Source organism: Phyllobates terribilis, unplaced genomic scaffold (genome assembly GCF_046119375.1).
Source record: "Phyllobates terribilis strain yellow unplaced genomic scaffold, ASM4611937v1 Scaffold_2__4_contigs__length_985480577, whole genome shotgun sequence".
Lineage (NCBI taxonomy): Eukaryota > Metazoa > Chordata > Amphibia > Anura > Dendrobatidae > Phyllobates > Phyllobates terribilis.
In genome coordinates this window covers 750,798,948-750,823,168 of record NW_027362762.1, presented here as the reverse complement: position 1 = coordinate 750,823,168, position 24,221 = coordinate 750,798,948, and the positions used below count along the sequence as shown (strand labels likewise).

At 40.5% G+C, this 24,221-nt stretch overlaps 1 protein-coding gene across 3 annotated transcripts in view; it reads left to right on the top strand.

Moving 5' to 3' along the window:
- The window catches only part of SRPX (sushi repeat containing protein X-linked), a 152,051-nt gene continuing 127,830 nt past the window's right edge, over positions 1 to 24,221 (top strand). For 2 of the 3 annotated variants that reach the window (XM_073667288.1, XM_073667287.1), the window contains exon 1: positions 1 to 202. In XM_073667288.1, the coding sequence (XP_073523389.1) occupies positions 136 to 202 (67 nt within the window). In that variant the 5' untranslated portion in view covers positions 1 to 135. The remainder of the gene's footprint in view (positions 203 to 24,221) is intronic. The other variant, XM_073667290.1, reaches the window with a different exon arrangement.

Sequence of the window (24,221 nt, the reverse complement as noted above, 5' to 3'; positions counted from 1 at the left end):
TCCAAGGAAAAAAAAAACTTGCGGCATCTTGCTTCTTGCCTGAAGCTTAAAGACTGTGTAGAATTCTTTCCCTTCTGTCTGTGTCTTTCTGCTTCCTTTCCCACTGCGTCTGCAGGAGGACTTGTGTGTAAAGTCATGGGGACCTCTTTGTACATACTTTGGCTGTTCACTCTGAATTTGTACCTGGCAAGTGGATATGAAGGTAGGGCTTCCATGATGATGTGTACTTTATTCCTTCTTGGGGTGATTTCTAGATATTGCACAGTAAACCGAGTCTTCTTTGCTATATTTACTGATAGATCCTTTACAGTTGTTAACGTGTAGGACAATGCTGGTGTCACAGTCCAATATTACATACAAGTTTTTTACTTTTTGTTTTCTTTTTCATAAACTTGTACAAAACATGTGAGGTTTACTTAGTAGTAGTCCTGTTGGTTTTGTATATGTGTGTAATGGACAGGCATTCCTTCATTTCTGTGCTAACAACTATTGTGCTGATTTTTGACACTTAACTCATTTAACCACAGTCTGAGACCTGTTGTGACTGCAGTTTGGAAGCTGGTCAAGGTAAAGTTATTCCATCAGGCTCTAATGGCATATTGGGAGTTGTAGTTGAATATTACCTGAAAAATATCAAGCCAGTTATTGTAAAAATCATGTAATTTTGCTATGGAATTGCAAACAGAACAAGAACTAGACTTCATTTTGTTATATGGCATTTCTCATTCTGATATAATGCAGTGATCTGAGGATTTTTTTGCATAGGACTGCAGGTAAATCTAAAAGACCGCCATGGCGCTATATGTTAAATAAAGCACTAATGCTATTTCCATTGATTTACTCTACTTTCTACCGATTTATACAAGTCACATTGCAGTTTAGTGTCCCCCTTAAACAGTGCCTCATTTGTGTATGTCATATGGTATACAAATGGAGCTATGAAGCTACACAATAAACTAAAGCCATATGCCTTATAGCTGACTGTGGGAAATAAGCCATAATTGCTTAATAGTAGTTGTCAATCCTCAGACTTTACTAGGGAAGATACAATTACATGAAGAAAATAATTGATTCTTGCCATAAAGTGACTTTTCCACTGACAAGGAAGAAATCTTGCATTTATTATGATATAAATAGTGAACGTTTAGACACTTTTTACAATGTATTACAGTAAGCTTGTCAAAGCAGTAATTTGATTGTTGAATTTCCAGTAACCATAATTTTCAGTAATAGATATCCATAAACTAGTAGTTAATAAAGTTTCTTCTATTAAAGGGAACCTGTCATGTTGAACACTGTTTAGAAGTCCAGTGGGTGGTCCTGATCAGTGAGCTATCTATATATTCACACTTATACAGAGGTATCTGTCAATCATTGGATAAGGCCTCCCACTAGACCCCTAAGAGAAAGAGACGGGATCCACATGAATACAATATAACATGTAGTGATACTTTTCCCACAATATATTTAGTCTATTTATTATGTTTGCTTATGTGCTTAGCTCCAAAATATTCCACAGCACTTTACACTGACTTTATCCTGATTCATCAAAGCTTTTATGGCAAAAAAGTGGCGCAAAAGCTTTGAAAAGTCACAAAAGTTTGGCGCATTTTGGACTTGCGCCAAAATGTTGCTGCTTTTGTCGATTTCAGGCCAGTTTCTCCCAGCTCTGCCGAAATTGGCGGAGCTGGGGAATTATGGGTGCATGGTGGAAGCATGACGCCACACAGCTCATCTAACCCATGATGAGCTGCGTGAAAACTAATTAATAAAAACTCACTCCAGTACCTGACTGGAGTAAGATTTCTGGCACAGTGCACGGAAGTGCACACCACTCATCAGACTCTTCATGAATCAGGAGCATCTGACTCCACCACGTACCATGAGAAAATCGCCAGTCTTGATGAATGAGAGCCAATGTCTCTACTGAGGCTCACAATCTAAATTCCCTATTAGTGTGTCTTTGGAGTGTGGGAAGAAACCAGAATACCCAGAGGAAACCCACGCAAACATGGAGAAAATATACAATCTCAATGCAAATGTTGTACCTATTGGGAGCAGACAAAATTTTCATGGTGACTGGTTCCTCTTAAAGGGGTTATCTGGGACTTTAGGGTAGGTCATCAATGTCTGATCGGTGGGGGTGTGACACCCGGCACCCCCGCCAATCAGCTGAACCCGGTGTCGGCGGTGGCCGCAACTGCTCAGTTGCAGAGGTGCATAGCACAGCTGGGTATTACACATTCACCCTTATTGATTTGAATAGGTGGCATATGTGTAGTATCCGGCTGCAGCCACTATACAGTTGTCGGAGCTGACACCGCAGTTTCGGCTGACACCGGGAGCAGCTGATCGGCGAGAGCGCCGGGTGTCGCACTCCCACTGATTAGACATTGATGATCTATCCTAAGGATAGGCCATCAATGTTAAAGTCCCAGACAACCTCTTTAAAGAGTCTTTCCAATCACTAAATGTTCAATTACTAGGATATTCCATAATATTCAAATAAGTGGGGTTAAGTTACATCATGCGCTCTTCTCCCTTTATTTCCACTTTGAGCACAATTTTTGATATACAAAAATGCAGCCAATGTTGCTCTTTCATAATGCTTTGGGTGTCAATGTAAGAACAGTGCTGGGAAAAGGAAAGTAAGCCAGAATTTTAGCCTCTGATTAGAAGCAAAAATGATTCTATTCACTTACAGTATACCGCGATCTTGAAAATGATGAAAAGCTTAAATGGTCACTGACATTTCAATATGCTTTGCAGAAATCACTTGTACGGGAAAACAGAAGAAACTTTGTAATGTATATTATCAGAGAAGTATGTCATGTCACATAGGCTATTCTTCATGTCTTGGGAATCTTACAGTATTGTATTGTTGCATTGCTATGCATCTCAATCTGCGCATGTGTGCCACCTCCAGTGGCCAATTTCCCGAAGCCCACCGCAGAGAAATCAATGGGAAAGTGGGGGGACTCCGTTCAACGCCAACATTTTCTGACAGCCCAGGGCCCGCAGCCTCGCAGCGCTGGGACGCCCCCTCCTCCCAATCCGGGACCCGCAACATCTCCCCACTCCTGCCGCCATCGGCCTCCTAAAGCAGCGACCCTGCCTCCTGTGACCCGCTCCACCACAGTCACCCACCAACTCCCCCGGCACGCTACATTCGGATTATAAGACAAACCCCCATTTTCCTCCCAAATTTGGGGGAAAAAACGTGCATCTTATAATCCAAAAAATACGGTATATATTTTCTGTTAACTTTTGTTCTAACGTATCATGAGCTCCAGTTTATATGCGCTGTGACCAGATTGGTTTCAATATTCTTTTGACACATGGAGCACATTAAGCAAAAATATAATAATACTGTGTTAAAAATAAATTTGGCAATCCATTTCACTATGGAAATTTACTTTTGGATCAGTTATTATTTATTTATAAGCTTCCAAAATGTTTTGTGGAACAGTAAGAATGTGGATTGAAAAAAAATATAATCTTTTGCTTCCTTAGTGGCATCTAAGAAATGCCAGCTAAATTACTGGTAAAACGATCTATAGTATACTGTATAGGACAGTCACCTGCTGCACTGGGGTGGGAGATGGGGGGTCAAAGAAGGAATTAGTTAACTATACTAATGCATCACTTACATTGTATTATAACAGTAGTTTAATCCCTTTGACATATGACATATACAGCTCTGGCAAAAATTAACAGACCACTGCAAAATTTTCATTTTCTCTGATTTTTCTCTTTATAGGTATATTTTTGAGTAAAATATAAATTGTTGTTTTATTCTATAAACTACTGACAACATGTCTCCAAAATTCAAAGCTAAAAATTTTGTATTTATTTGCAGCAAATGAGAAATCATCAAAATAATAAAAAAGAAACAGTACTTTCAGACCTCAAATAATGCAAAGAAAACAAGTTCTTATTCATTTAGAAACAATACTCATGTTTTAACTCAGAAAGAGTTCAGAAATCAATATTTGGTGGAATAACCATGATTTTTAATCACAGCTTTCATGCGACTTGGCATGCTTTCCACCAGTCTTTCACACTGCTTTTGGGTGACCCCATGCCACTCCTGGCACAAAAATTTAAGCAGTTCTTCTTTGTTTGATGGCTTGTGACTATCCAATCTTGATTACATTCCAGAGGTTTTCAAAGGGATTCAGATCTGGAGATTGGCTGGCCATGACAGGCTCTTGATGTGGTGCTCCTTCATCTACACATTGATTGACCTAGCTGTGTGGCATGGGGCATTGTCCTGCTGGAAAAAACAGTCCCCAGAGATGGGGAACATTGCCTGAGCAGAAGGAAGCAAGTGTTTTTCAAGGATAACCTTGTATACGGCTTGATTTATATGTCCTTTGCAAAGATTAACCAGCCCGATTCCAGCCTTGCTGAAGCATCCCCAGATCATTACCGATCCTCCACTAAATTTCACAGTGGGTGCAAGACTCATCAGAGAAGATTATCTTACTCCAGTCCTCTATGGTCCAATCCTTATGGTCTTTGGCAAACTTCAGCCTGGCTCTCCTTTGCTTCTCATTGATGAAAGGCTTTTTTCTAGCTTTACATGACTTGAGGCCTGCCTCTAGGAGCCTGTTACAAACTGTTCTTGCCGTGCACTTCACCCCAGCTGCCATTTGCCATTCCTTTTGCAGGTCACTTGATGTCATCCTGCGGTTGCTGAGTGACATTCGAATAAGATGACAGTCATCCCAGTCAATGTTTGAAATTTTAGGGATGGAGGCAACATGACGCTCACTGTATCCCTCTGCTAGCAAAGCCAGAATTGAGCCCTTCTTTTCCTCACTCAAGACTTTTCTTTTCAACTCCTTTGGCATGGTTAAAAGTTTTTTCATTCAAATTACTTTTGGGCTATTCCTAGCACTTGTTTTGCCATCCAGCTTGTCCTATTGCAAGAGGATTGTGAAGACCACAGCAGTGTTTTTTATACTTTCCCTCGTTACATAAGATTTGGTTAACATGATCACCTAATCAGAAGCACATTAAGTAGAATGAGGTGTACTTTGATTGGGATTCAACTGACACTGGAATGGAATGGCTGTCAGACATGTAGAGATGGTGATTTTTAGAAAACTGTGCAGTGGTCTCTGTATATAAACATCATATGTTGTGTCCCATCCACATGTGACTGTTAACCAGTTAAATCCTGCTATCAGTCTCTGACCTGTTGCCTTGACAACCATACTTGTCATTATGATACTCCCGTGAACGCTGGCTCGTGGCCGGCCTTCATAGTAGACTGTGATTTCTGCTATACATAGCAGTGTTGAAGTCCTGCTGTGTATAGCACAGGCGATCGGACTATATTAGCTTCAAGTGTTCTAAGGGGACCATTGAAGACAGTAAAAAGTAAAAAAAAGAAAAATATGAAAAAAACAAAACAAAAAAACACAAAAGTTCGAATCACCCCCTTTTGGCCCATTGAAAATCAAACAATAAAAAGAAATGCACATATTTGGTATCGTTGCATTCGTAAAAGTCCAATGTATCAAATTACAAAATAAATTAATCAGATTGGTAAACAGTATAATGAGAAAACAGATCGAAACTCCATAATTACATTTTCATGGCCGCCGCAACTTTCCAATAAAATGCAACGAGACGTTGAAAAAAATCGTATCCACCAAACATGGTATCTGTAAAAACGTTAGCTCTGGGCACAAAAAATAAGCCATCACCCAGTCCCAAATCCCAAAAAATGGTAATGCTACGGGACTTGGAAAATTGCAACAAATGTACAAACTTTTTTCATACAAATTTTGGAATTTTTTTTCACCACTTTGGGATTTCTGTTTTTTGCGTTTTTATTTTTTGCTCCCCTTCTTCCTAGAGCTATAAGTTTTTTATTTTTCAGTCAATATGGCTGTTTGAAGGTTTGTTTTTTGCGGGACGAGTTGTACTTTCGAAAGACACCATTGGTTTTACCATATCGTGTACTGGAAAATGAGAAAAACAATTCCAAGTGCGGTGAAATTGCAAAAAAAGTGCAATTCCACAATTTATTTTTTTTTTACCATTTTCACTAAATACTAAACCTGACCTGCCATATGACCTGTTATGATTCTGCAGGTCATTACGAGTTCTTAGATACTAAACATGTATAGTTTCCTTTTTATTTAAGTGGTGAAAAAAAATCCAAACTTTGGCAAAAAAAAAAGTCGCCATTTTCCAAGAACCACAGCGTCTCCATTTTTTGAGATTCGGTGAGAGCTTATTTTTTGCGCGCCGAGCTGACATTTTTATTGATACCATTTTGGGGTAGATACGATGTTTTGACCGCCTGTTATTGCATTTTATTGCAATGTTGCGGCGACCAAAAAAATATAATTCCGGTGTTTCGAGTTTTTTTCTCATTGGACCGTTTACCGATCGGATTAATTCTTTTTTTTATACTGATAGATCGGGTGATTCTGAACGCGGCGATACCAAATATGTGTATATTTGATTTTTTTTAATTGTTTTATTTTGAATGGGGTGAAAGGGGGGTGATTTGAACTTTTATATATTTTTAAAAAAAAATTTTACCTTTCACATGCTTCAATAGTCTCCATGGGAGACCAGAAGCTGCGATCTTCTGGTGAAGGGCTTCAGCTGGGCGGCGCTTATAGCAGATCGGCTATGACAACCACAGGGGTCTCCTGCAGACCCCGGGTTGTCATGCCAACCCATCGGCGGCCTGCAATCATGTGACTGGCGCGCTGATGGGCAGGTCTTGTGGCGCGCTGATGGGCGGGTCTTGTGGCACGCTGATGGGCGGGTCTTGTGACGTGCTTCTGGCGTGGTCATGTTAAATGCCACTATCGGAGTTTGACAGTGGCATTTAACATGTTAACTGCCGCGGGTGAATCGCAATTCCCCCCACGGCTGTTAGGGGCACATGACATCTGATCAGATGTCCTGAGGAAGAAGTTAGATGACTTTGAAATGCATTGACTGTACAACCATTCAACACAATCCTTTCCTGAATTTATTCATCTCGTAAATTCATCCATGTACGTGAGTTTGCCAGCAGCGCAAGGAAAACCGTTTTGAATTCGCACAGCAATTCTGGCACCTTAGGGGCTCTGCGAATGTCGCCTGCAAACTATTCTAGCAAATACAGTACGTGCTCCTAAAGCCAAATAGTGCTCCTTTCTTCTCAGCCCTGACATGTGGCCTAACAGTAGTTTCTGACAACATATAAAACATCACTGAGTTTGGGAGAAGTTACACAATAAATTGTGGGGTCCAGTTTCACCTACTAACCCTTGTGTAACGGACATATTTTCAGCAAAAAAAAAAATTACAGTTTTATCACTAAAATATTATATTTCCACATCCCAATGTTATAAATTTCTGTGAGGAACCAGTGGGTACAAAATACTCACTACTACCTGAGATTAAATCGTTAAGCAGTGAAGTTTAAAATATGGGGTCACTTATGGGGATTTCTGCTGTTCTGGCACCTCAGGGGCTCGGTTAATGGCACCCATAATCTATTCAAATGGGATCTGCAAATCTACTAGGCAAGTAGCGCTCCTTCCCATCCAATCCCTGCCGTGTGTTCAAACAGTAGTGTACAACAACATATGAAGTACTGCCACGCTCGTTAAAAATTGCATAACAATTTGTGGGGTCCATTTTCTCCTAATACTCCTCTTCTAAATTAGAAATTTTGTGCTAAAACATTATTTTAGTAGAAAAAATGTAATTTGTTGTTTTCACATCTAAATGTTATAAAGTTTTGTGAAACACCTGTAGGTTAAAAATGCTCAGTACACCAATAGATTAATTCCTTGAGGGGGTCTAGTTTTCAAAATGAGGTAACTTGTGGGGAGTTTCTGCTTTTCTGGCACCTCAGGGGCTCGGCTAATGGAGCCCACAATCTGTTCAAATGGAATCTGCGTTCTAAAAGCCAAGTAGCCCTCCTTCCCATCCGATCCTTGCGTGTGCTCAAATAGTAGTGTACAACCACATATGGGGTACTGCCACGTTTGGTAAATATTGCATAACAAATTATGGGGTCCATTTTCTTCTATTACCCCTCATGTAAATTATAAATTTGGTGCTAAAACAGTATTTTAGTGGAAAAGAATATTTTTTTTGTTTTCATATGTAAATGTTATAAAGTTTCGTGAATCACCTGTAGGTTAAAAGTATTCAGTACACCACTAGATTAATTTTTCCAAACTGGGTTCACTTGTGGGGAGTTTCTGCTGTTTTAGCATGTCAGGGGCTCTGCAAATGCGACATGGCATTCACAATCTATTCCAGACAAATTTATGCTCCAAAAATCAAATGGCACTCTTTCCATTCTGAGCCTCACCCTGTGCCCCTCAAAGTACATTTAAATCTGAATATGTCCCTAAAGAAAAAGGTTTTGTAAATTTCTTGAAAAAAATGAGAAATTGCTACTAAACTTTAACCCCTCTAACAAAATAAAATGATGTTTGAAAAATTATGCATATATAAAGGAGACATAAGGGAAATGTCATTTATTAGTTATTTTGTACAGCATGGCTAACTGGTTTAAGGATATAAAAATTGAAAGTTTGAAAATTGCGAATTTTTCTACATTTTTGCCAAAATTCCAATGTTTTTACAAAAACACGCAAAACATATTGACCTAAATTTACCACTAATATATAGTACAATGTGTCACTAAAAAAACATTCTCAGAATCACTGAAATACGGAAGCATTGAAGAGTTATTATGTGACCAGTGTCACATGAAGTGACCCTGGTTAGATTTTAAAAAATTGGTCTGGTCAATAAGGTTAAAATTGGCTCCGTCACTATAGAGTTAAAAAAACAGTCACATAAAATCATAATGTTTCATTTCTAGGTATCAACCAAACATTTGTAGACCTGTATTCATTTTTGAAGAACTTCCATTATAGTAGCTTGTTCCAGTGGTGTAACTAGAGTTCCATGGGCCCCAGTGCAAAATTTAGACCTGAGCTCCCACCTCCGTATTGATCAGATGTATGCCTTTTAATAAATAAAAGGACACAACCAGGACGTCAGCATAATTAAGGAAGGGTCTTCTACTCCATATACAAATTTAAACCAAAAAATAATGAGTACATAATGGCCTGAATAAGAACACCAAGAATGTCCATGCTAGTGCTCAAAATGCAATTTTGTTTATTAATCGGTTACATTGTGGACAGCTTATACAAATCTTGGAGGCAATAACAGGATAAACAAAGGACTGAGCAGAGAGGCAAGGTAGGGGAAAAGAATAACACGTTCTGTCCAGTTACAGATATTTTAAGTCTTTATAATTTTCTTTTAACTAATTTATCTCGCTCCCTGGTTGAACTCTAACCTGATTCCCTTGGTTTAAAGATGTATGGCCTTTTGTAGCAGTCTAGTTCCTATACAGATATACGTGTTCACACTCAATGTAATAGTGTCCCCCTCCTGGCACCTTCCTGTAATAATGTCCCCTGTCCGGGACACTTTCTGCAATAATAGAATTTCAAAATTTCTGCTTTGAGAAACCATAAATGTTTAATGATTTGTTTTTTTTGGACCAGGTTTCCCATGTATCAACAAAAATGTACTAAGTGGTGAGACACATCAAGTCACAGATCTGTATATTTAGACTCAAAATCAAAACTACTTTGGCATTGTATTTTGATCATGACCAAGTTGTCAACAGTAAACAAACTCCAATGGTCCCAAAAGAGTAAATCTGATCCATAGAAACATAGAAAGGTAGAACTTACCAGCAGGTAGGTGCTAACTTCCTGCCTGTTTTGACCTGTGATGATCTTTCCAGTCTAAGGCAGCGATTCAGCTGCTTCCTTTGATCTCACTTTGACAGAATGGCTCTTTCTCTTCCGCTCTGCTCTGTCCGAGGGCCGTCACTGCTGACATCATGCTGTTTGACAGCTGACTTCCCGCTGTTAGTCATGGCTCAATGAGCATGATGTCAGCAGTGATGTGCCGTTGACAGAGCAGAGCAGGAGAGAAGGAAATGTTCTGTCGATGTGACGTGACTGCTCTGAGCTAGAAGAGATCCGGCAGGTAGTTACTAAGTAAGTTCTTAGCCACTTAGGGAAAAGAAAATAATAACCCCTTTAAAAAGCACTACACATGTGCTGCACAGTACTCTCTAGTTCACCACCTCTCTTCTCACATATACTTTTGTGAATGAAAGAGAGAAGAGTGCGGTGGATCCTGGGTGCTGCCACTGATGAGATGGTTCCAGGCAGTAAGTATAAACAATTCTCACTTTATTGCAACATGCTTCGAAAAAGGAGGAAGGAGTAAAACCTACTCCAAAACACGTTGCAATAAAGTGGGAATTTTGTTATACTTACCACCTGGAATCATTTTGTCAGGTGATCCACCGCACTCCTCTCTCTATTTGTCATGCCCTCCCTCCATCTGGTGTGAGCACAGCAGCCACGATCAGAATACATATCACTCTTCCACGAAGTTGTGCCACGCACTACCTACTTAGGTGAGAGACCAACCCTCCATCTCACCTCCTCCTGTTAGCGGTGTTACACAGGGAGCACCTCTTGTTCTTTCTCTCTCTAGGTTATAATTTTGGAGAGGAGAGATAAAGACCCATTTTGAGAGCAGTGGCCATTTTAAAAAAGTGACCTACGTAAAAAAAAAAAAAAAAAAAAAAAAAACCACTAACGTAATAAAATTTACATTTTCACACACTTTTTCTCAACCTAACAACGGTTAGAGTTCGTACTTAGATTAAGGCTAGGATTTTGGTTAGAGCTAAGATTAGAGTTATGGTTGAGGCTAGAGGAATAAAGTAGTTATGGGGGAAAAAAAGCAAAAATGTAATAAAATAATACATTTAACAACATATGTTTTATGTGAAATTTCAGAGAAAATAGAAAAAAAGAGATTGAATCTATAGCTACATCGGTATTTTCTTAAACTACAATATATGTGATTGGGGAATAATGTGTTCAACACTGAAGTGGTGAAAAAGACATGAAGTGCTAATAGTCCACGGGGTTTAGGTAACAAAATGCTTGCCTTGCTTGCCCATGCATGGCTACTGAGTAAAGTGATTGCACTATTGGGGTAGTCCTCTAACTATGGGTCTGCTAGCTTACCTGTAGAGACTGTACCCATCTTTTCAGGTCTTCTGAAAGGAGGATCTGTATTTGGAAAGTCTTTAGTGGTTGTGCTTGGTTGACAGATCCAGCCTCCAACCAAAATAAATGTTTAGCTCCACAGGGACATTTTTAAAGGGAATCTACAACCCCTGGCAAAAATTGTGGAATCACCGGGCTCGGAGGATGCTCATTCAGTTGTTTAATGTTGTTGAAAAAAAGCAGATCACAGACATGGCACAAAACTAGTCATTTCAAATGACAACTTTAGGGTTTTAAGAAACACTAAAAGAAATCAAGATTATAAATGTGGTACTCAGTAAGGGTAATTTTTTTCAGACCAAGCAGAGGGAAAAATTATGGAATCACTCAATTCTGAGGAAAAAAATATGGAATCATAAAAAACAAACACACAAAAGAACACTCCAATACATAACTAGTATTTTGTTGCACCACCTCTGGCTTTAATAACTGCTTGCAGTCTCTGAGGCATGGACTTAATGAGTGACAAACAGTACTCTTCATCAATCTGGCTCCAACTTTCTCTGATTGCTGTTGCCAGATCTGCTTTGCAGGTTGGAACCTTGTCATAGACCATTTTCTTCAACTTCCACCAAAGATTTTCAATTGGATTGAGATCCGGACTATTTGCAGGCCATGACATTGACCTTATATGTCTTCTTTCAAGGAATGTTTTCACTGTTTTTGCTCTATGGCAGGATGCATTATCATCTTGAAAAATGATGTCATCATCCCCAAACATCCTTTCAATTGATGGGAAAAGAAAACTGTCCAAAATATCAAAGTAAACTGGGCATTTATTGAAGATGTAATGACAGCCATCTCCCCAGTGCCTTTACCTGACATGCAGCCCCATATAATCAATGACTGTAGAAATTTGCATGTTCTCTTCATGCAGTCATCTTTATAAATCTCATTGGAACGGCATCAAACAAAAGTTCCAACATCATCACCTTGCCCAATGCAGATTCGCGATTCATCACTGAATATGACTTTCATCCAGTCATCCACAGTCCACGATTGCTTTTCCTTAGCCCATTGTAACCTTGTTTTTTTCTGTTTAGGTGTTAATGATGGCTTATGTTTAGCTTTTCTGTATGTAAATCCCATTTCCTTTAGGCGGTTTCTTACAGTTCGGTCACAGACATTGACTCCAGTTTCCTCCCATTCGTCCCTCATTTGTTTTGTTGTTCATTTCCTGTTTTGGAGACATATTGCTTTTAGTTTCCGGTCTTGACGCGTTGATGTCTTCCTTGGTCTACCAGTATGTTTGCCTTTAACAACCTTCCCATGTTGTTTGTATTTGGTCCAGATTTTATACACAGCTGACTGTGAACAACTAACATCTTTTGCAACATTGTGTGATGATTTACCTTCTTTTAAGAATTTGATAATCCTCTCCTTTGTTTCAATTGACATCTCTCCTGTTGGAGCCATGATTCATGTCAGTCCACTTGATGCCACAGCTCTCCAAGGTGTGATCACTCCTTTTTAGATGCAGACTAACGAGTAGATCTAATTTGATGCAGGTGTTAGTTTTGGAAATGAAAATTTACAGGGTGCTTCCATAGTTTTTTCCTCAGAATTGAGTGATTCCATAATTTTTTCCCTCTGCTTGGTCTGAAAAAAATTACCCTTAGTGAGTACCACATTTTTTATCTTGATTTGTTTTAGTGTTTCTTAAAGCCCTAAAGTTGCCATTTGAAATGACTTTAGTTTTGTGCCATGTCTGTGATCTGCTTTTTTTCAACAACATTAAACAACTGAATGAACATCCTCCGAGCCCGATGATTCCATAATTTTTGCCAGGGGTTGTATCAGCAGGTTTTTGCCATGTAATCTGACAGCAGCATGCTGTATGGGGAGAGACCCTGATCCCAGCATTATATCACTTATTGGGTTTCACAGTTGTGATAGAATAACAGTGTTCTCTGTTGCAGATCTAGCAGAGTTCAGAATATTGAGCTGAGTAACCTCACCCACGCCACTGATTAGCAACTTTCAAAGAGAGCTGCCAGCAGCAGATCTTGATGATTTACAAGCCCAAGTGCATTCAGTCGTGGCAGAGCATTCCTCAGACAACCTTTAATAATTGCATTGATAGCAGCTAAGGCATGTAAGTGCGTGCATTTCTGCGTTTGTCTCTCATACTAGTTACTGGATAAATCAAGATATTTTGAAAATTTGAGTTCTGTTTTTTTCATCATTTGCATATCATTATGGATACAATAATTTTCATAACTTCATGATTTTTCTCTTGGTATTGAAATTTTAGAGTTGAGTGTATTAAGGCATTAAATCCCAATTTAGACTTGGGTTCCAACAATTGTAATCCAAATAGATTTAGCTTTCATATCTTTTCACTTTCTGGCATGTAAATGAAAGTCTAGTAATCAAAAAACTTTAGACATTTTACAAGCAAGTTTTTTTTTTTTACACTTTTTAGAAATATGCAAACTTACCCTCAACACCAGAAGGAATAAAGCTATCTCACATGAACCAAACCATAGACTCCTCCAAAAGAACAAGAGACATGTCTACAGAAAACTGCTTCGGGACATGCAGAGCAGAGTATTGGTTGTCTTGATGATATGCCTTAGATCCAGCTCAAGAGGGATACTCACTCTCATTAAAAAAAACACAAAGGTGTATGGATCTCTACTTTTTGGAGGACTCTCTGATTTGGGTAATATGAGCTATTGGAGCTTTCTTTTTTTCTAGAAGAGAGCTAATGTGCATATTTTTTTTCCATGGAACATTGCCTGTAAACATATCTCCATACACTGATACATCTCCTGAAAAGGAACCTGTCATGTGAAAAAATGCTATTAACCTGCAGATATGAGGTTAATCTGAAGGTTAATAGCATTTTGAAGTTGTGTAGCTACAATACTAAAAGCTCCGATGCTGAGAGGAAATTAACTTTATTCCTCTATGCAGCCTCCTGCTTTCAGTCACAGAGGTGCAGCCAGCGCAGCTTCAGTCATCGCTCAATATATAGTAAGCGACGGCTGTAACCAGGGCTGGACTGGCCATCTGGGAATTCTGGCAGATGCCAGATGGGCTGGTGCCAGCTGTGGGCCTCCCCTTCACTCCTCGGACAGACATGCAGACCTTACCCCTGGCACCCCTTTTTTCTATTTAGATTCCTGCGCTGCACAAGGATTAACTCTAGTGGTGACTTGACCTCTGGTTCTTCCTATCCACATTCAGTACATGAAGGAGGAAGGAGGTTATGACGCGGATGCAGCCAGTTAGCTTAAAGGGGTTGACCGGTCTAAAATGAAAACTGTCCTCGCTTTTGGACAAATCCAAACATGCAGAGAAAGTGAGAACTTTGCTCTCTCACCTCCTTCAGATGTCAGTTACGTCCAAAGGAAGTGAGAGGGAAGAAGCTACTGAATTGCTACAGGGATCACTTGAACCGGCGTCGGCACCAGAGCTGAGTATAAGTGTTATTTTTTTAATTAGAGGAATAAAAATAATAGTGTTTGAGAAGGGGTTGTCCGAGTAGTGGACAACCCCTTTAATTTTACATTTATCATCAATCACTATGCAACAAAAAAGGGGTTAATGAAAATGTTAAAAAAGGATGCAATACAGTCATGGTGGTAGTTTAGGGAGATAGAGCAGCTGACAGGTTCCCTTTAATGGTATATTTAGGTGCAGTCAATGCATCTTGAAGGGGTGGTCCGAAGTTAATAACGATTTTCATCCTAAATTACTATTCATTGGAATAATATCATTTCTAATATGTTTTAATTAGAAAATCCTTATCATTCCCTCTCTAATCTGATTTAGTGATATTTTGTATTCTATTTCCTCTTTGATAATTTCCGTTTGAAAATCCTCATTGTATGCTGGGATAATCAAACGAGTCACCTGTGTTATCACACAGGGGCCCAAAAGGTCAGGGGGCCCATTTCCACCTCTAAAACAGGTGGAATTGTGCATTATGATGAGCTATTGGATGGCAAAGGGCCTATATATTGTTCTTGCACAGGGGCCCTTTTCTGTTTGTGTCCACCCATGGCATCATTAGTGACAGCCATTTCAAAGGCTGGGCTAGTGCATGCTCTACTGAGCATGTGTTAGTTGTCAATTCCGATGCATGGTCAATAGGATCTCCCTTGTCACTGTGTAATATTCTTCTCAGTGCACAGTGGCAGTGCACAACCTCCCTGGCTCTAATGAGAATTGACAAGCCGGAAAAAGAGGGCACTGTTAGTGCACATTGTAGGGAGCGAATGGGGAGACCAGCCCTGCCCCGATAGTGAAGTCACTTGTGTGGTCCCTGCTCCCTGCATTCTTTCCTTGTCGGATTGACAGCTGGCTGTCAGTCAAAGTGTCGGGGCGTGCTTACAGGTGCTGCTCTCACTGCTGTGAGCGGTGACTATAATTACTCTGGGCATGCCTGCATGACTGAAATCTGGTGGCACATGGGACAAATAAAAAAATTATTTTGTCCCAAGTGCCGCATCTTCAGTACAGAGGCCGGGCACCTTCATAATGCTGTTAACATGCTGTTTAATCCTATATCTGCAGGTAAATAGTTATCTGACCTGACAGGTTTTATCTGATGTGACAGGTTCCCTTTAAATTCCACATAGTGTTTTTCTGACTTAACAGCAGTTTGTTTCTGTAAATGTGATATATATCTCGAGTGATCCACAAAAATTGACAAACATATATCACATTCACTTCATAGCAAGTGGGCCTGTGTGTTCTCACATGCCAGGGTGGAATTTAAGTCCCAGTCCGACACTGGCTGTAACCATGCCCTGGCAGACGGCAGTGACTGACAGCCGAGACAGCAGTGCACCAGCACAGAGCCGGCTGTCAGTCACTGCCAGGGCATGGTTACACTATGTACTGAGCAGTGACTGAAAGCCTGAAGCTGCTGGGATGAATAAAGTTAATTTCCTCCCTGCAGTGTGGCCCTCAATGCAGGGGCCACACGACTTCAGAATGCTATTAACCTGCAGATTAACCCCATATCTGCAAGTTAATAATTATTGTTCACATGCCAAGTTCCCTTTGATGAAATCAAAGTCCATCCTGTGCTTTCTTAAAATAAAGATTTTCTGAACATTCCAGTAGTTTAGGCCTTACAAGAAGCTCTAGGATACAACAACTTGCAGACTGTAATTGTGGGAGGTTTTCTAGACTAGTTATCCAAAAATACTTAAATAATGGCAAGTGATTGTGATAAATAAAGAGGAAGAGCAATACAGTATATTACTGATGGACACAGTGTATGAAAACAGAGCATTTACATCTGTATTCTATTAAATCACATTGTAACTAATCATAGAAGAATTCTGTTTTTCACTTCTGGGATTATTGGTAAAATAATGGTGCCTTGAACAATTAGTTATAGTATATTAAAATAAGTTGGTTTTGCACAATTTTTGCATGTTACTGTGCTTACTAAGTATTCATTAGTTCCCAAAAAGATCACTGTGGCTTCCATCACATCACTTAGAAATAGCTAAGCACAGTAGTAATAGCTTGCCAAGTTGTTTTATTTGTTTTGGCTGCTGAGAAAACCCCTGGCGGTAATTTTTGGCTTGAGGTTATGTTGGAAGTTGTCGTTAAAGAGAAAGAAGGAATTTCCAATTTGTACTCAGTAGCAGACTATATACACATGCTAAGAACAGCAATACTAAGCATTGCAAAGTAATTACATTGGGATAATGATCTAATCATTACCTATTTTAGGACTGCCATAGAAGTACAGTGGGTACGGAAAGTATTCAGACCCCTTTACATTTTTCACTCTTTGTTTCATTACAGCTATTTGGTAAATTCTAAAAAGTTCATTTTTTTTCCTCATTAAAGTACACTCTGCACCCCATCTTGACTGAAAAAAACAGAAATGTAGAAATTTTTGCAAATTTATTAAAAAAGAAAAACTGAAATATCACATGGTTATATGTATTCAGACCCTTTGCTCAGTATTGAGTAGAAGCACCCTTTTGAGCTAGTACAGCCATGAGTCTTCTTGGGAATGATGCAACAAGTTTTTCACACCTGGATTTGGGGATCCTCTGCCATTCTTCCTTGCAGATCCTCTCCACTTCCGTCAGGTTGGATGGTGAATGTTGGTGGACAGCCATTTTCAGGTCTCTCCAGAGATGCTCAATTGGGTTTAGGTCAGGGCTCTGGCTGGGCCAGTCAAGAATGGTCACAGAGTTGCTCTGAAGCCACTCCTTTGTTATTTTAGCTGTGTGCTTAGGGTCATTGTCTTGTTAATAGGTGAACCTTCGGCCAAGTCTGAGGTCCAGAGCACTCTGGAAGAGGTTTTCATCCAGGATATCTCTGTACTTGGCCGTATTCATGTTTCCTTCAATTGCAACCAGTCGTCCTGTCCCTGCAGCTGGAAAACACCCCCATAGGATGATGACATAGTAAACAGAGTGATCAACAAGAAAAAAGAGAGAATGTTGTTCTACACAGATGTGGTGCACAAGTGATATACTTTTGTATATATTGATACAGGTGACCAAAAAATAATAGCTGAAAAAACTGAAAATTTACAGTGAATAATGCAAAATGGGAGTAGGCTCACCTGTAGATTCCCAGATCCTGGTTAATAGACAGCTACAGTAGATTGGGAATGGAATGCTGAGAAGTAAAAAGAATACCTTGGTTAAAGAGGTTGTCCATTTTCTGGTAAAATTTGTTGTATGACATAGATTGTGGGGTTTTTTTTTGCTACGAAACACTTTGTGATAATTCTTGCACTTTATTCCAAGGTCCCATGGTGCCCATGTAATCACTGGATAATATGCTCTCCATGTTCATAGGGATGATGATGGCGCGGGCCATGTGATATACCTAAGTGACCTCTTCCCCAGCTGACCCCTGGCTCCATCCACTTCAGCTCAGATACAGGCGTAACTTCCTCCAGCTGTGTTTGCACCTGCAGTTGACACTGTGGATTAAGAAGTTAGTTGGGTCACATGATGGGACAGGATGTAAGCCATGGACTCAGGCATTACTGAGTTGTTCTCAAACTTCACAAGCTTTGTGTCAAATGTTTTCATAGGCAGCAGTAGGCCTTGAAATAACACTCAATTATGGCATATAACAAATTTTATTAAAAAAATGTGTATCTGGCAAATCACTAGGGATCCATGTGTGGCCAGGTTTTTAGGAAGTATCTGTGAGTATGGCTTGAAACATTTTGTAAAGCATCATGTAAGAGACTTTGGACCCTCATCAATTTCCTAAGCTAAGTGGATTCATTATAAAGTATCAGAAGCCCCCAATTTCACACATGGGAGCATGGCTGAAGAAAAATGGCTAGGATTAGTGATAGACTTGGGACGCTGCACTCCTACATCAAGTGTAAGCAGTACAGAGTCAATATAGATCCTATGCAGTTAAGAAGTAGGTTTAAGTTCTGTAAAAAAAAAAAAAAGTTTTTACAGTTTGTGAAAACACCGAAAAAAATTGCAGCATTCACCATTGGTCTCTGTCCCCTGGATGACAATTTGGTGGGTCATGTTGTGCCAACTGACACAAAAAGGTGCACTGAGAACAGGCGCTCAGAACTCCAGTCTAATGAATTACAGTTAATATTCTCTTTTATATTCACTTGTTACTCAAAAACTGCAGAAAAACATCTAAGGCTGATGCATTAAAACTGAATGTGTGAATATAGCTCTAAGTAGAATAACCAGGATGGTAGGGAAGACTTGGAGAGGCTGTATTGATTCAAAGTAAATTAGTGCATAGTCACAGACTTATCAAATAAGTAACCAAGCTTTTACTCATCCTCCACTGGTTTAGTAATGCCTCTTTGCCCCTGCTCCAGTCTTTGTTGATCAGCTACAACTTTAATATCACATTTACAGCGCTCCTATCCACTGTTGCTGATCACTAGGCTCAGCAGCTTGTGCTACCTACAAAGGCAGAGCCACTGAGGGCAGTGATTGGCTGCAGCAGTTATGAATTCTGTAGACATAATATCGCTGCCGCTTATCAACAAAGACCAGATCAGCAGCTAAGCGGCATCTCTGGATCTAAAAGCTCAGTTTAATAATTTAAAAGTCTGTGAGCCTATGTACTAAAAAAATTTGAATCAGAACAACCCCTTTAAGTCAATGCTTCTTACACAATTTTCACATAATGAACTCTAGCATATTTAATTTAGCTCTAGTCTAGAAGGAGTAGTTTTAAACCAAATAAAGCTCAATAGAACCTCGTACACGCCAAGTCATGTCATTCAATACTGTGTACCAAATCACACAGCACTTCTAGACAACAACATGATCCATTCTAAAGTGGAGCAATATACTGTATAACATTGTATGAAAATTAAGCAGTATATACTCTTCCATCAAAATGCACTACATAGTATTTATATCCATGGACGTATCTAGGGGGTGTGAGCTGGACATTTTCCCCGGGTGCATCCGGCGGGGGTGGCCCCATCGGGCCGCCTGATGTGGCGGTCCGAGGTGTTAACTAGGTGATTGCATTTTGCTCCCCTATCCTCATAGTTCATAGTGAGATTTGGTTGATCTCTGAGCTGACTGTTAAGCTGACAGCTGACTCACAGAAAGTGTAACACACGTACTTACAGGATTCAATTGTACTCAAGTCTTTCTGGCGTGGGTACAATTGAAGTCCTGACTGCCATCACTTCTGGTGTCATGTCATCTGATCACGCTGCTGTCATCACTCTCCGGTGTCACAGAGGCGCAAAGAACGTTGGTATGGTAAGCGCTCCAATGGAGCTGAAGAAACCAAACATTTATTTGTAGTTAGGGGAGGAGGAATTTTTTATGTAGCCAGTATGAGGAGTATCTGTGAGCAAACAGTATGGGGGCAGGGGGAAGGGTGTTGAAACAGTATGGGGAGTGGGGAATGGGTGATGTGTGAGGAGACAGTATGGACAACGAGGGGGGTATATGTGTGAGGAAGCAGTATGAGGAACAAGGGGGGGAATGGGTGTGGACACAATATGGGTGTGGACACAGTATGGGGAGGAGGAATGTCCACAAGGGGGACAGTGTGTAGGTCATATTTTGCAAAGGGAACATAGTGAGGAGCAATTATTTATTCCAGGGCACAGCGTAGGGCAGACATTTTTATTCAGGAGCACTATAATCATGCTGCTATTAAGGGTACCATGTTGAGATGCACTGTATAAGACTGGAGAAGATCGAAGTCTGCAAAGACGAGTTGTGTATGTGAAAAGTCATCATGGCGTCTGAGCAATATGAAGAAAAAAAAGAAAGAGAATGACTCTAATCAGAGAAGATTTCACCTATAATGTAGCTGGATGTAAATGTTTATTTTTGATACTGACTACGTCTCATCAGTACTGTGGTTCCTGTATGGTCTGCAGTCTGATGATGGCTGATAACTTCCAGTATCTCTTTACAATTATTAAGGACATACTGAGAGTTGTAGGTTCGTGCAATTTAAATGTACATGGCGCTGACCTGACATTGCAATCGGTGTACCATCTACTGATGGTGTTTCATATGATATTCATACACTGATGGTTCTGGTAATATATGCATGTACTGATCAGGTTCTGGTTATGTATTTTTGTACTAATGGGGATTCTAGTGATTTATTTCTGTTCTGCTGGTGGTTCTGATTATGTATTTCTGTACTGGTGATGGTTCTGGTGATGTATTTCTGTACTGATGGGGGTTGTGATGCTGTGTTTCTGTATTGATGGGGGTTGTGATGCTGTGATTGATGGTTCTGGTGGTGTGTTTCTGTACGGATGGGGGTTATAGTGATGTTTTTCTGTACTAATGTTGGGTTGTGATTCTGTATTTCTGTACGGTTAGTGGTTCTGGTGATGCATTCTTGTGCTGTTATTGATTTTGATCCTGTACATGTGTAACAATCTATAACTTGTAAGATTACGTGATACATGGCTATGTTAATAAAGTGTTGAACCGTCTTACAAGTTAAGAGCTACTAAATTTTCATATATGTTAGGATCCTTAAAAGGCTTGTCTAAGTTTATGATGGAAGTCTGCAGTCACTCTACAACAAATTGCAGTGCACATATCGCTCCATTTCTACAGTGAGGATTTTTGTGCGCTTGTAATTAGGTAGGGTTCAGATGAGCATATAAAAAATCATCCGATTTTTCTGGTTGATTTCAGCTGTGCGGCCATACATGATCCATCTGTGTGTATGTTTTTTACATTCGTGTGTAATCCATGTTACATCCTCATGGATCCGTATAAATCAATGGATTAAAATGTACAGTACATGATCAAAAACAGTTTTCTAAGTTAATAACAACAATGTATCCATAAAAATCGGATGCCATACAGATGATTTATACGGGATCCGATTTTCTTTGCACACCCATAGAATTGAATAGGCGAGTCTCATCTGAAATATAATCCGTATCAAAAAACTGTGCACCAAACAGCCCTATTCAATAACATTGGTCAGTGTGTTGTCTGATTTGAACTCAGAGAGCAGATGTCCATATAATACATTCATCTGAACGAGTTCTTAGAGTGGAAGTGTAAATAGGTTTTTGGTCAATCAAGAAAAATTACATTTTTAAGTACTCTTGTAGAAAGCACATTGATGACATTGGCACCCACATGGCCCTCAACACCCGGGGCACATGTCTCTCAGATTTATACCTGCTTTAGAACAATTTCAATAGCATATAAAACTCTCCATTAATCAACGAAGATATCTGCACATCTTTAGTAAAAGATCTAATAATTAGTGATGAGCGAGCATGAATTGTTAACCCTTTCGGCGAGCATGCTCGGGTGCTCGCCGAGTATTGGCGGCGTGCTCGGCAGCCGTGACACATGCCGCCGCTTCGACACTAACATTGATGCCGAGCACACCGCAAATACTCAGCGAGCACCCAAGCATGCTCGCCGAAAGGGTTAACAATTCATGCTCGCTCATCACTACTAATAATATCTAAAAATGCACTCTCATCTCATCCACTTGCAATGTACCCTAGGAACACCTCTGCTCTGTTGCCATGACATGTATATGGCATGTGCATGTATATGGCACTATAGATGCAGTATTCTTCCTTCAGTAGAAGAACTATGCACAACGCGTGCAGTGCTTTCAGTGTGTAAATTGGCCCTTTTCCCACATTGCAAAAATATACGGTACATTCTTTTTCGAGAAGCGTCCTAGAAGTGCTGAGTGATCTATTTTGCTAATTATACAGCATGGAACTTTGTAGATGTGAATTATATGTATAAATCTCAGTAAATGAAATAGCCAGCGGGGAGTTCTACAGAGAATGAATTCCATTTTATAGGATTGGAGCATAATTAAACATTTGGTTACTTTGCGCCTTTTCTGGCAGCTTTCTATAAGCATAGTATATTGTAAATGTGTTATTATATATTGGGTAACATTTCTCCATGCGGACAGCGACATGTTAAAGGGGGTGTCCACTACTATTTAAAATATGCCAAAGCGTTTTTATGATGACAAGCAGCTTCTTTGTAATTACCTCCCTCTGCCTTTTCTGCCACAGGCATCACATCACGTGACCCCCGGCTGCAGCCGGCTCTGATATCCGCTGATGTCACGACAAGTCCAGGCTGCAGTCAGGGGTCTCTCTCTTCCGCGTTCCACAGTGGCTTCTGGGTTGTGGGTGGGGTTATCCCCGCGCATCACACCCGGCATCCACCACACGCTCTCCCTGTCCCCATTCATTGGGAAAGCGTGCAGTGGATGCTGGGTGTGACACGGTGGGGTAAACCCGCCCACAACCCAGCAGCCACTGCGGGGACCCCAGCGCTGAGTCACACCTTTATAGACGGGACGTCAGCGCGGGATCACATGATGCCTGTGAGCGGCCAGTGATAGCGCCGCTCACAAGCAGAAAAGGCAGAGGGAGGTAATTATAAAGAAGTTGCTTTTCATCATAAAAACGCTTTGGCATATTTTAAATAGTAGTGTACAACCCCTTTAAGCACGTCAAGGTGATGAGACTTTTAAAGCCACAATGCTCCTCTGGGAAATATGAAAATTGTCTCTTCAGAGAGGAAGAGAACCAGAACTCTAGTGCCACTTACAGGAAGTAGCAATCCTAAAAGTCAAAAGTGACCCTTTAACAAGCCTTATCACTTAGGATATAAGCCAGAACCAGAAACTCAATTTGCAGACACTGTGTTTCGGGGTACTGCCCCTCGTCGTTCCCATAATGTTCTAACAATTAAAACTACGACATAAATAACATGATGTACAATGAAAAAAATTATATTTCAGTACTGTGTTAGCTAGAAAAATCTATGTAAATTCTTTTATGCTCCAAAAAGACAAAAGTATGTATGTAAGAGTGATACCTTTATTGCCTAACCAGAAAAATTCTATTTGTAAGCCTTCAGTGCACAGATGCTCCGCTGTACATGTATGCAGTGTCAGACTGGGGTGCCTAGGGCCCACCCATAACCAAATCCAGGGCCCCACTTTTCAGCTACATGCAAATGTGGCGCCCCTGAAGGTTCAGTCGCCACAGAGGTACTGCACCTCACCCAGAGGTGTGGTGTCTCCCTTCTCTCAGGTAAGGAGGGAGTGCTACACGGAACCCCAAACACCTGCATCCAACACTACACTGCTCCAGGCCGGCTGGAGGGGCAACATGCAGAGCGCAGCTGCTGAGCCCTGACCCTGGCAGGAGTGGGGGGAACCCAAAGGTAGGGGGAACCAGTAGTGGGTGTGGGTGGAGGAAGTAGTTAGAGGGAGCACTTTAGTAGGAGTATAAATAGAGAAGCCATCTTAGGGTGGCAGTCGAGTTAGGGAGCAGTTCAGAAGAACAGCTCGAGACAGTTCAGAAGAACAGTCCGGGAGCAGAGTCTCATTAGGAGATCTGCTCCACAAGCAGGGCCAAGTCAGGAGGCCCAGGAGGGGAGCAGGGAGTAGGCTCCGTTCTAGAAAGGATCCTAGGGGGTACGGTGCGTGCAGGACGGTACCCGTACGCCCGCATGTGTCATAAAACAGAGGGATCTTAGCCGCATTCTAGTCCCCTGAGGGTCAAGCAAGTCTGTGTAACTCCGACGGACAGGAGGGACTTCAGAGTACCCGAACAGGACTGAGAGTGGGCAG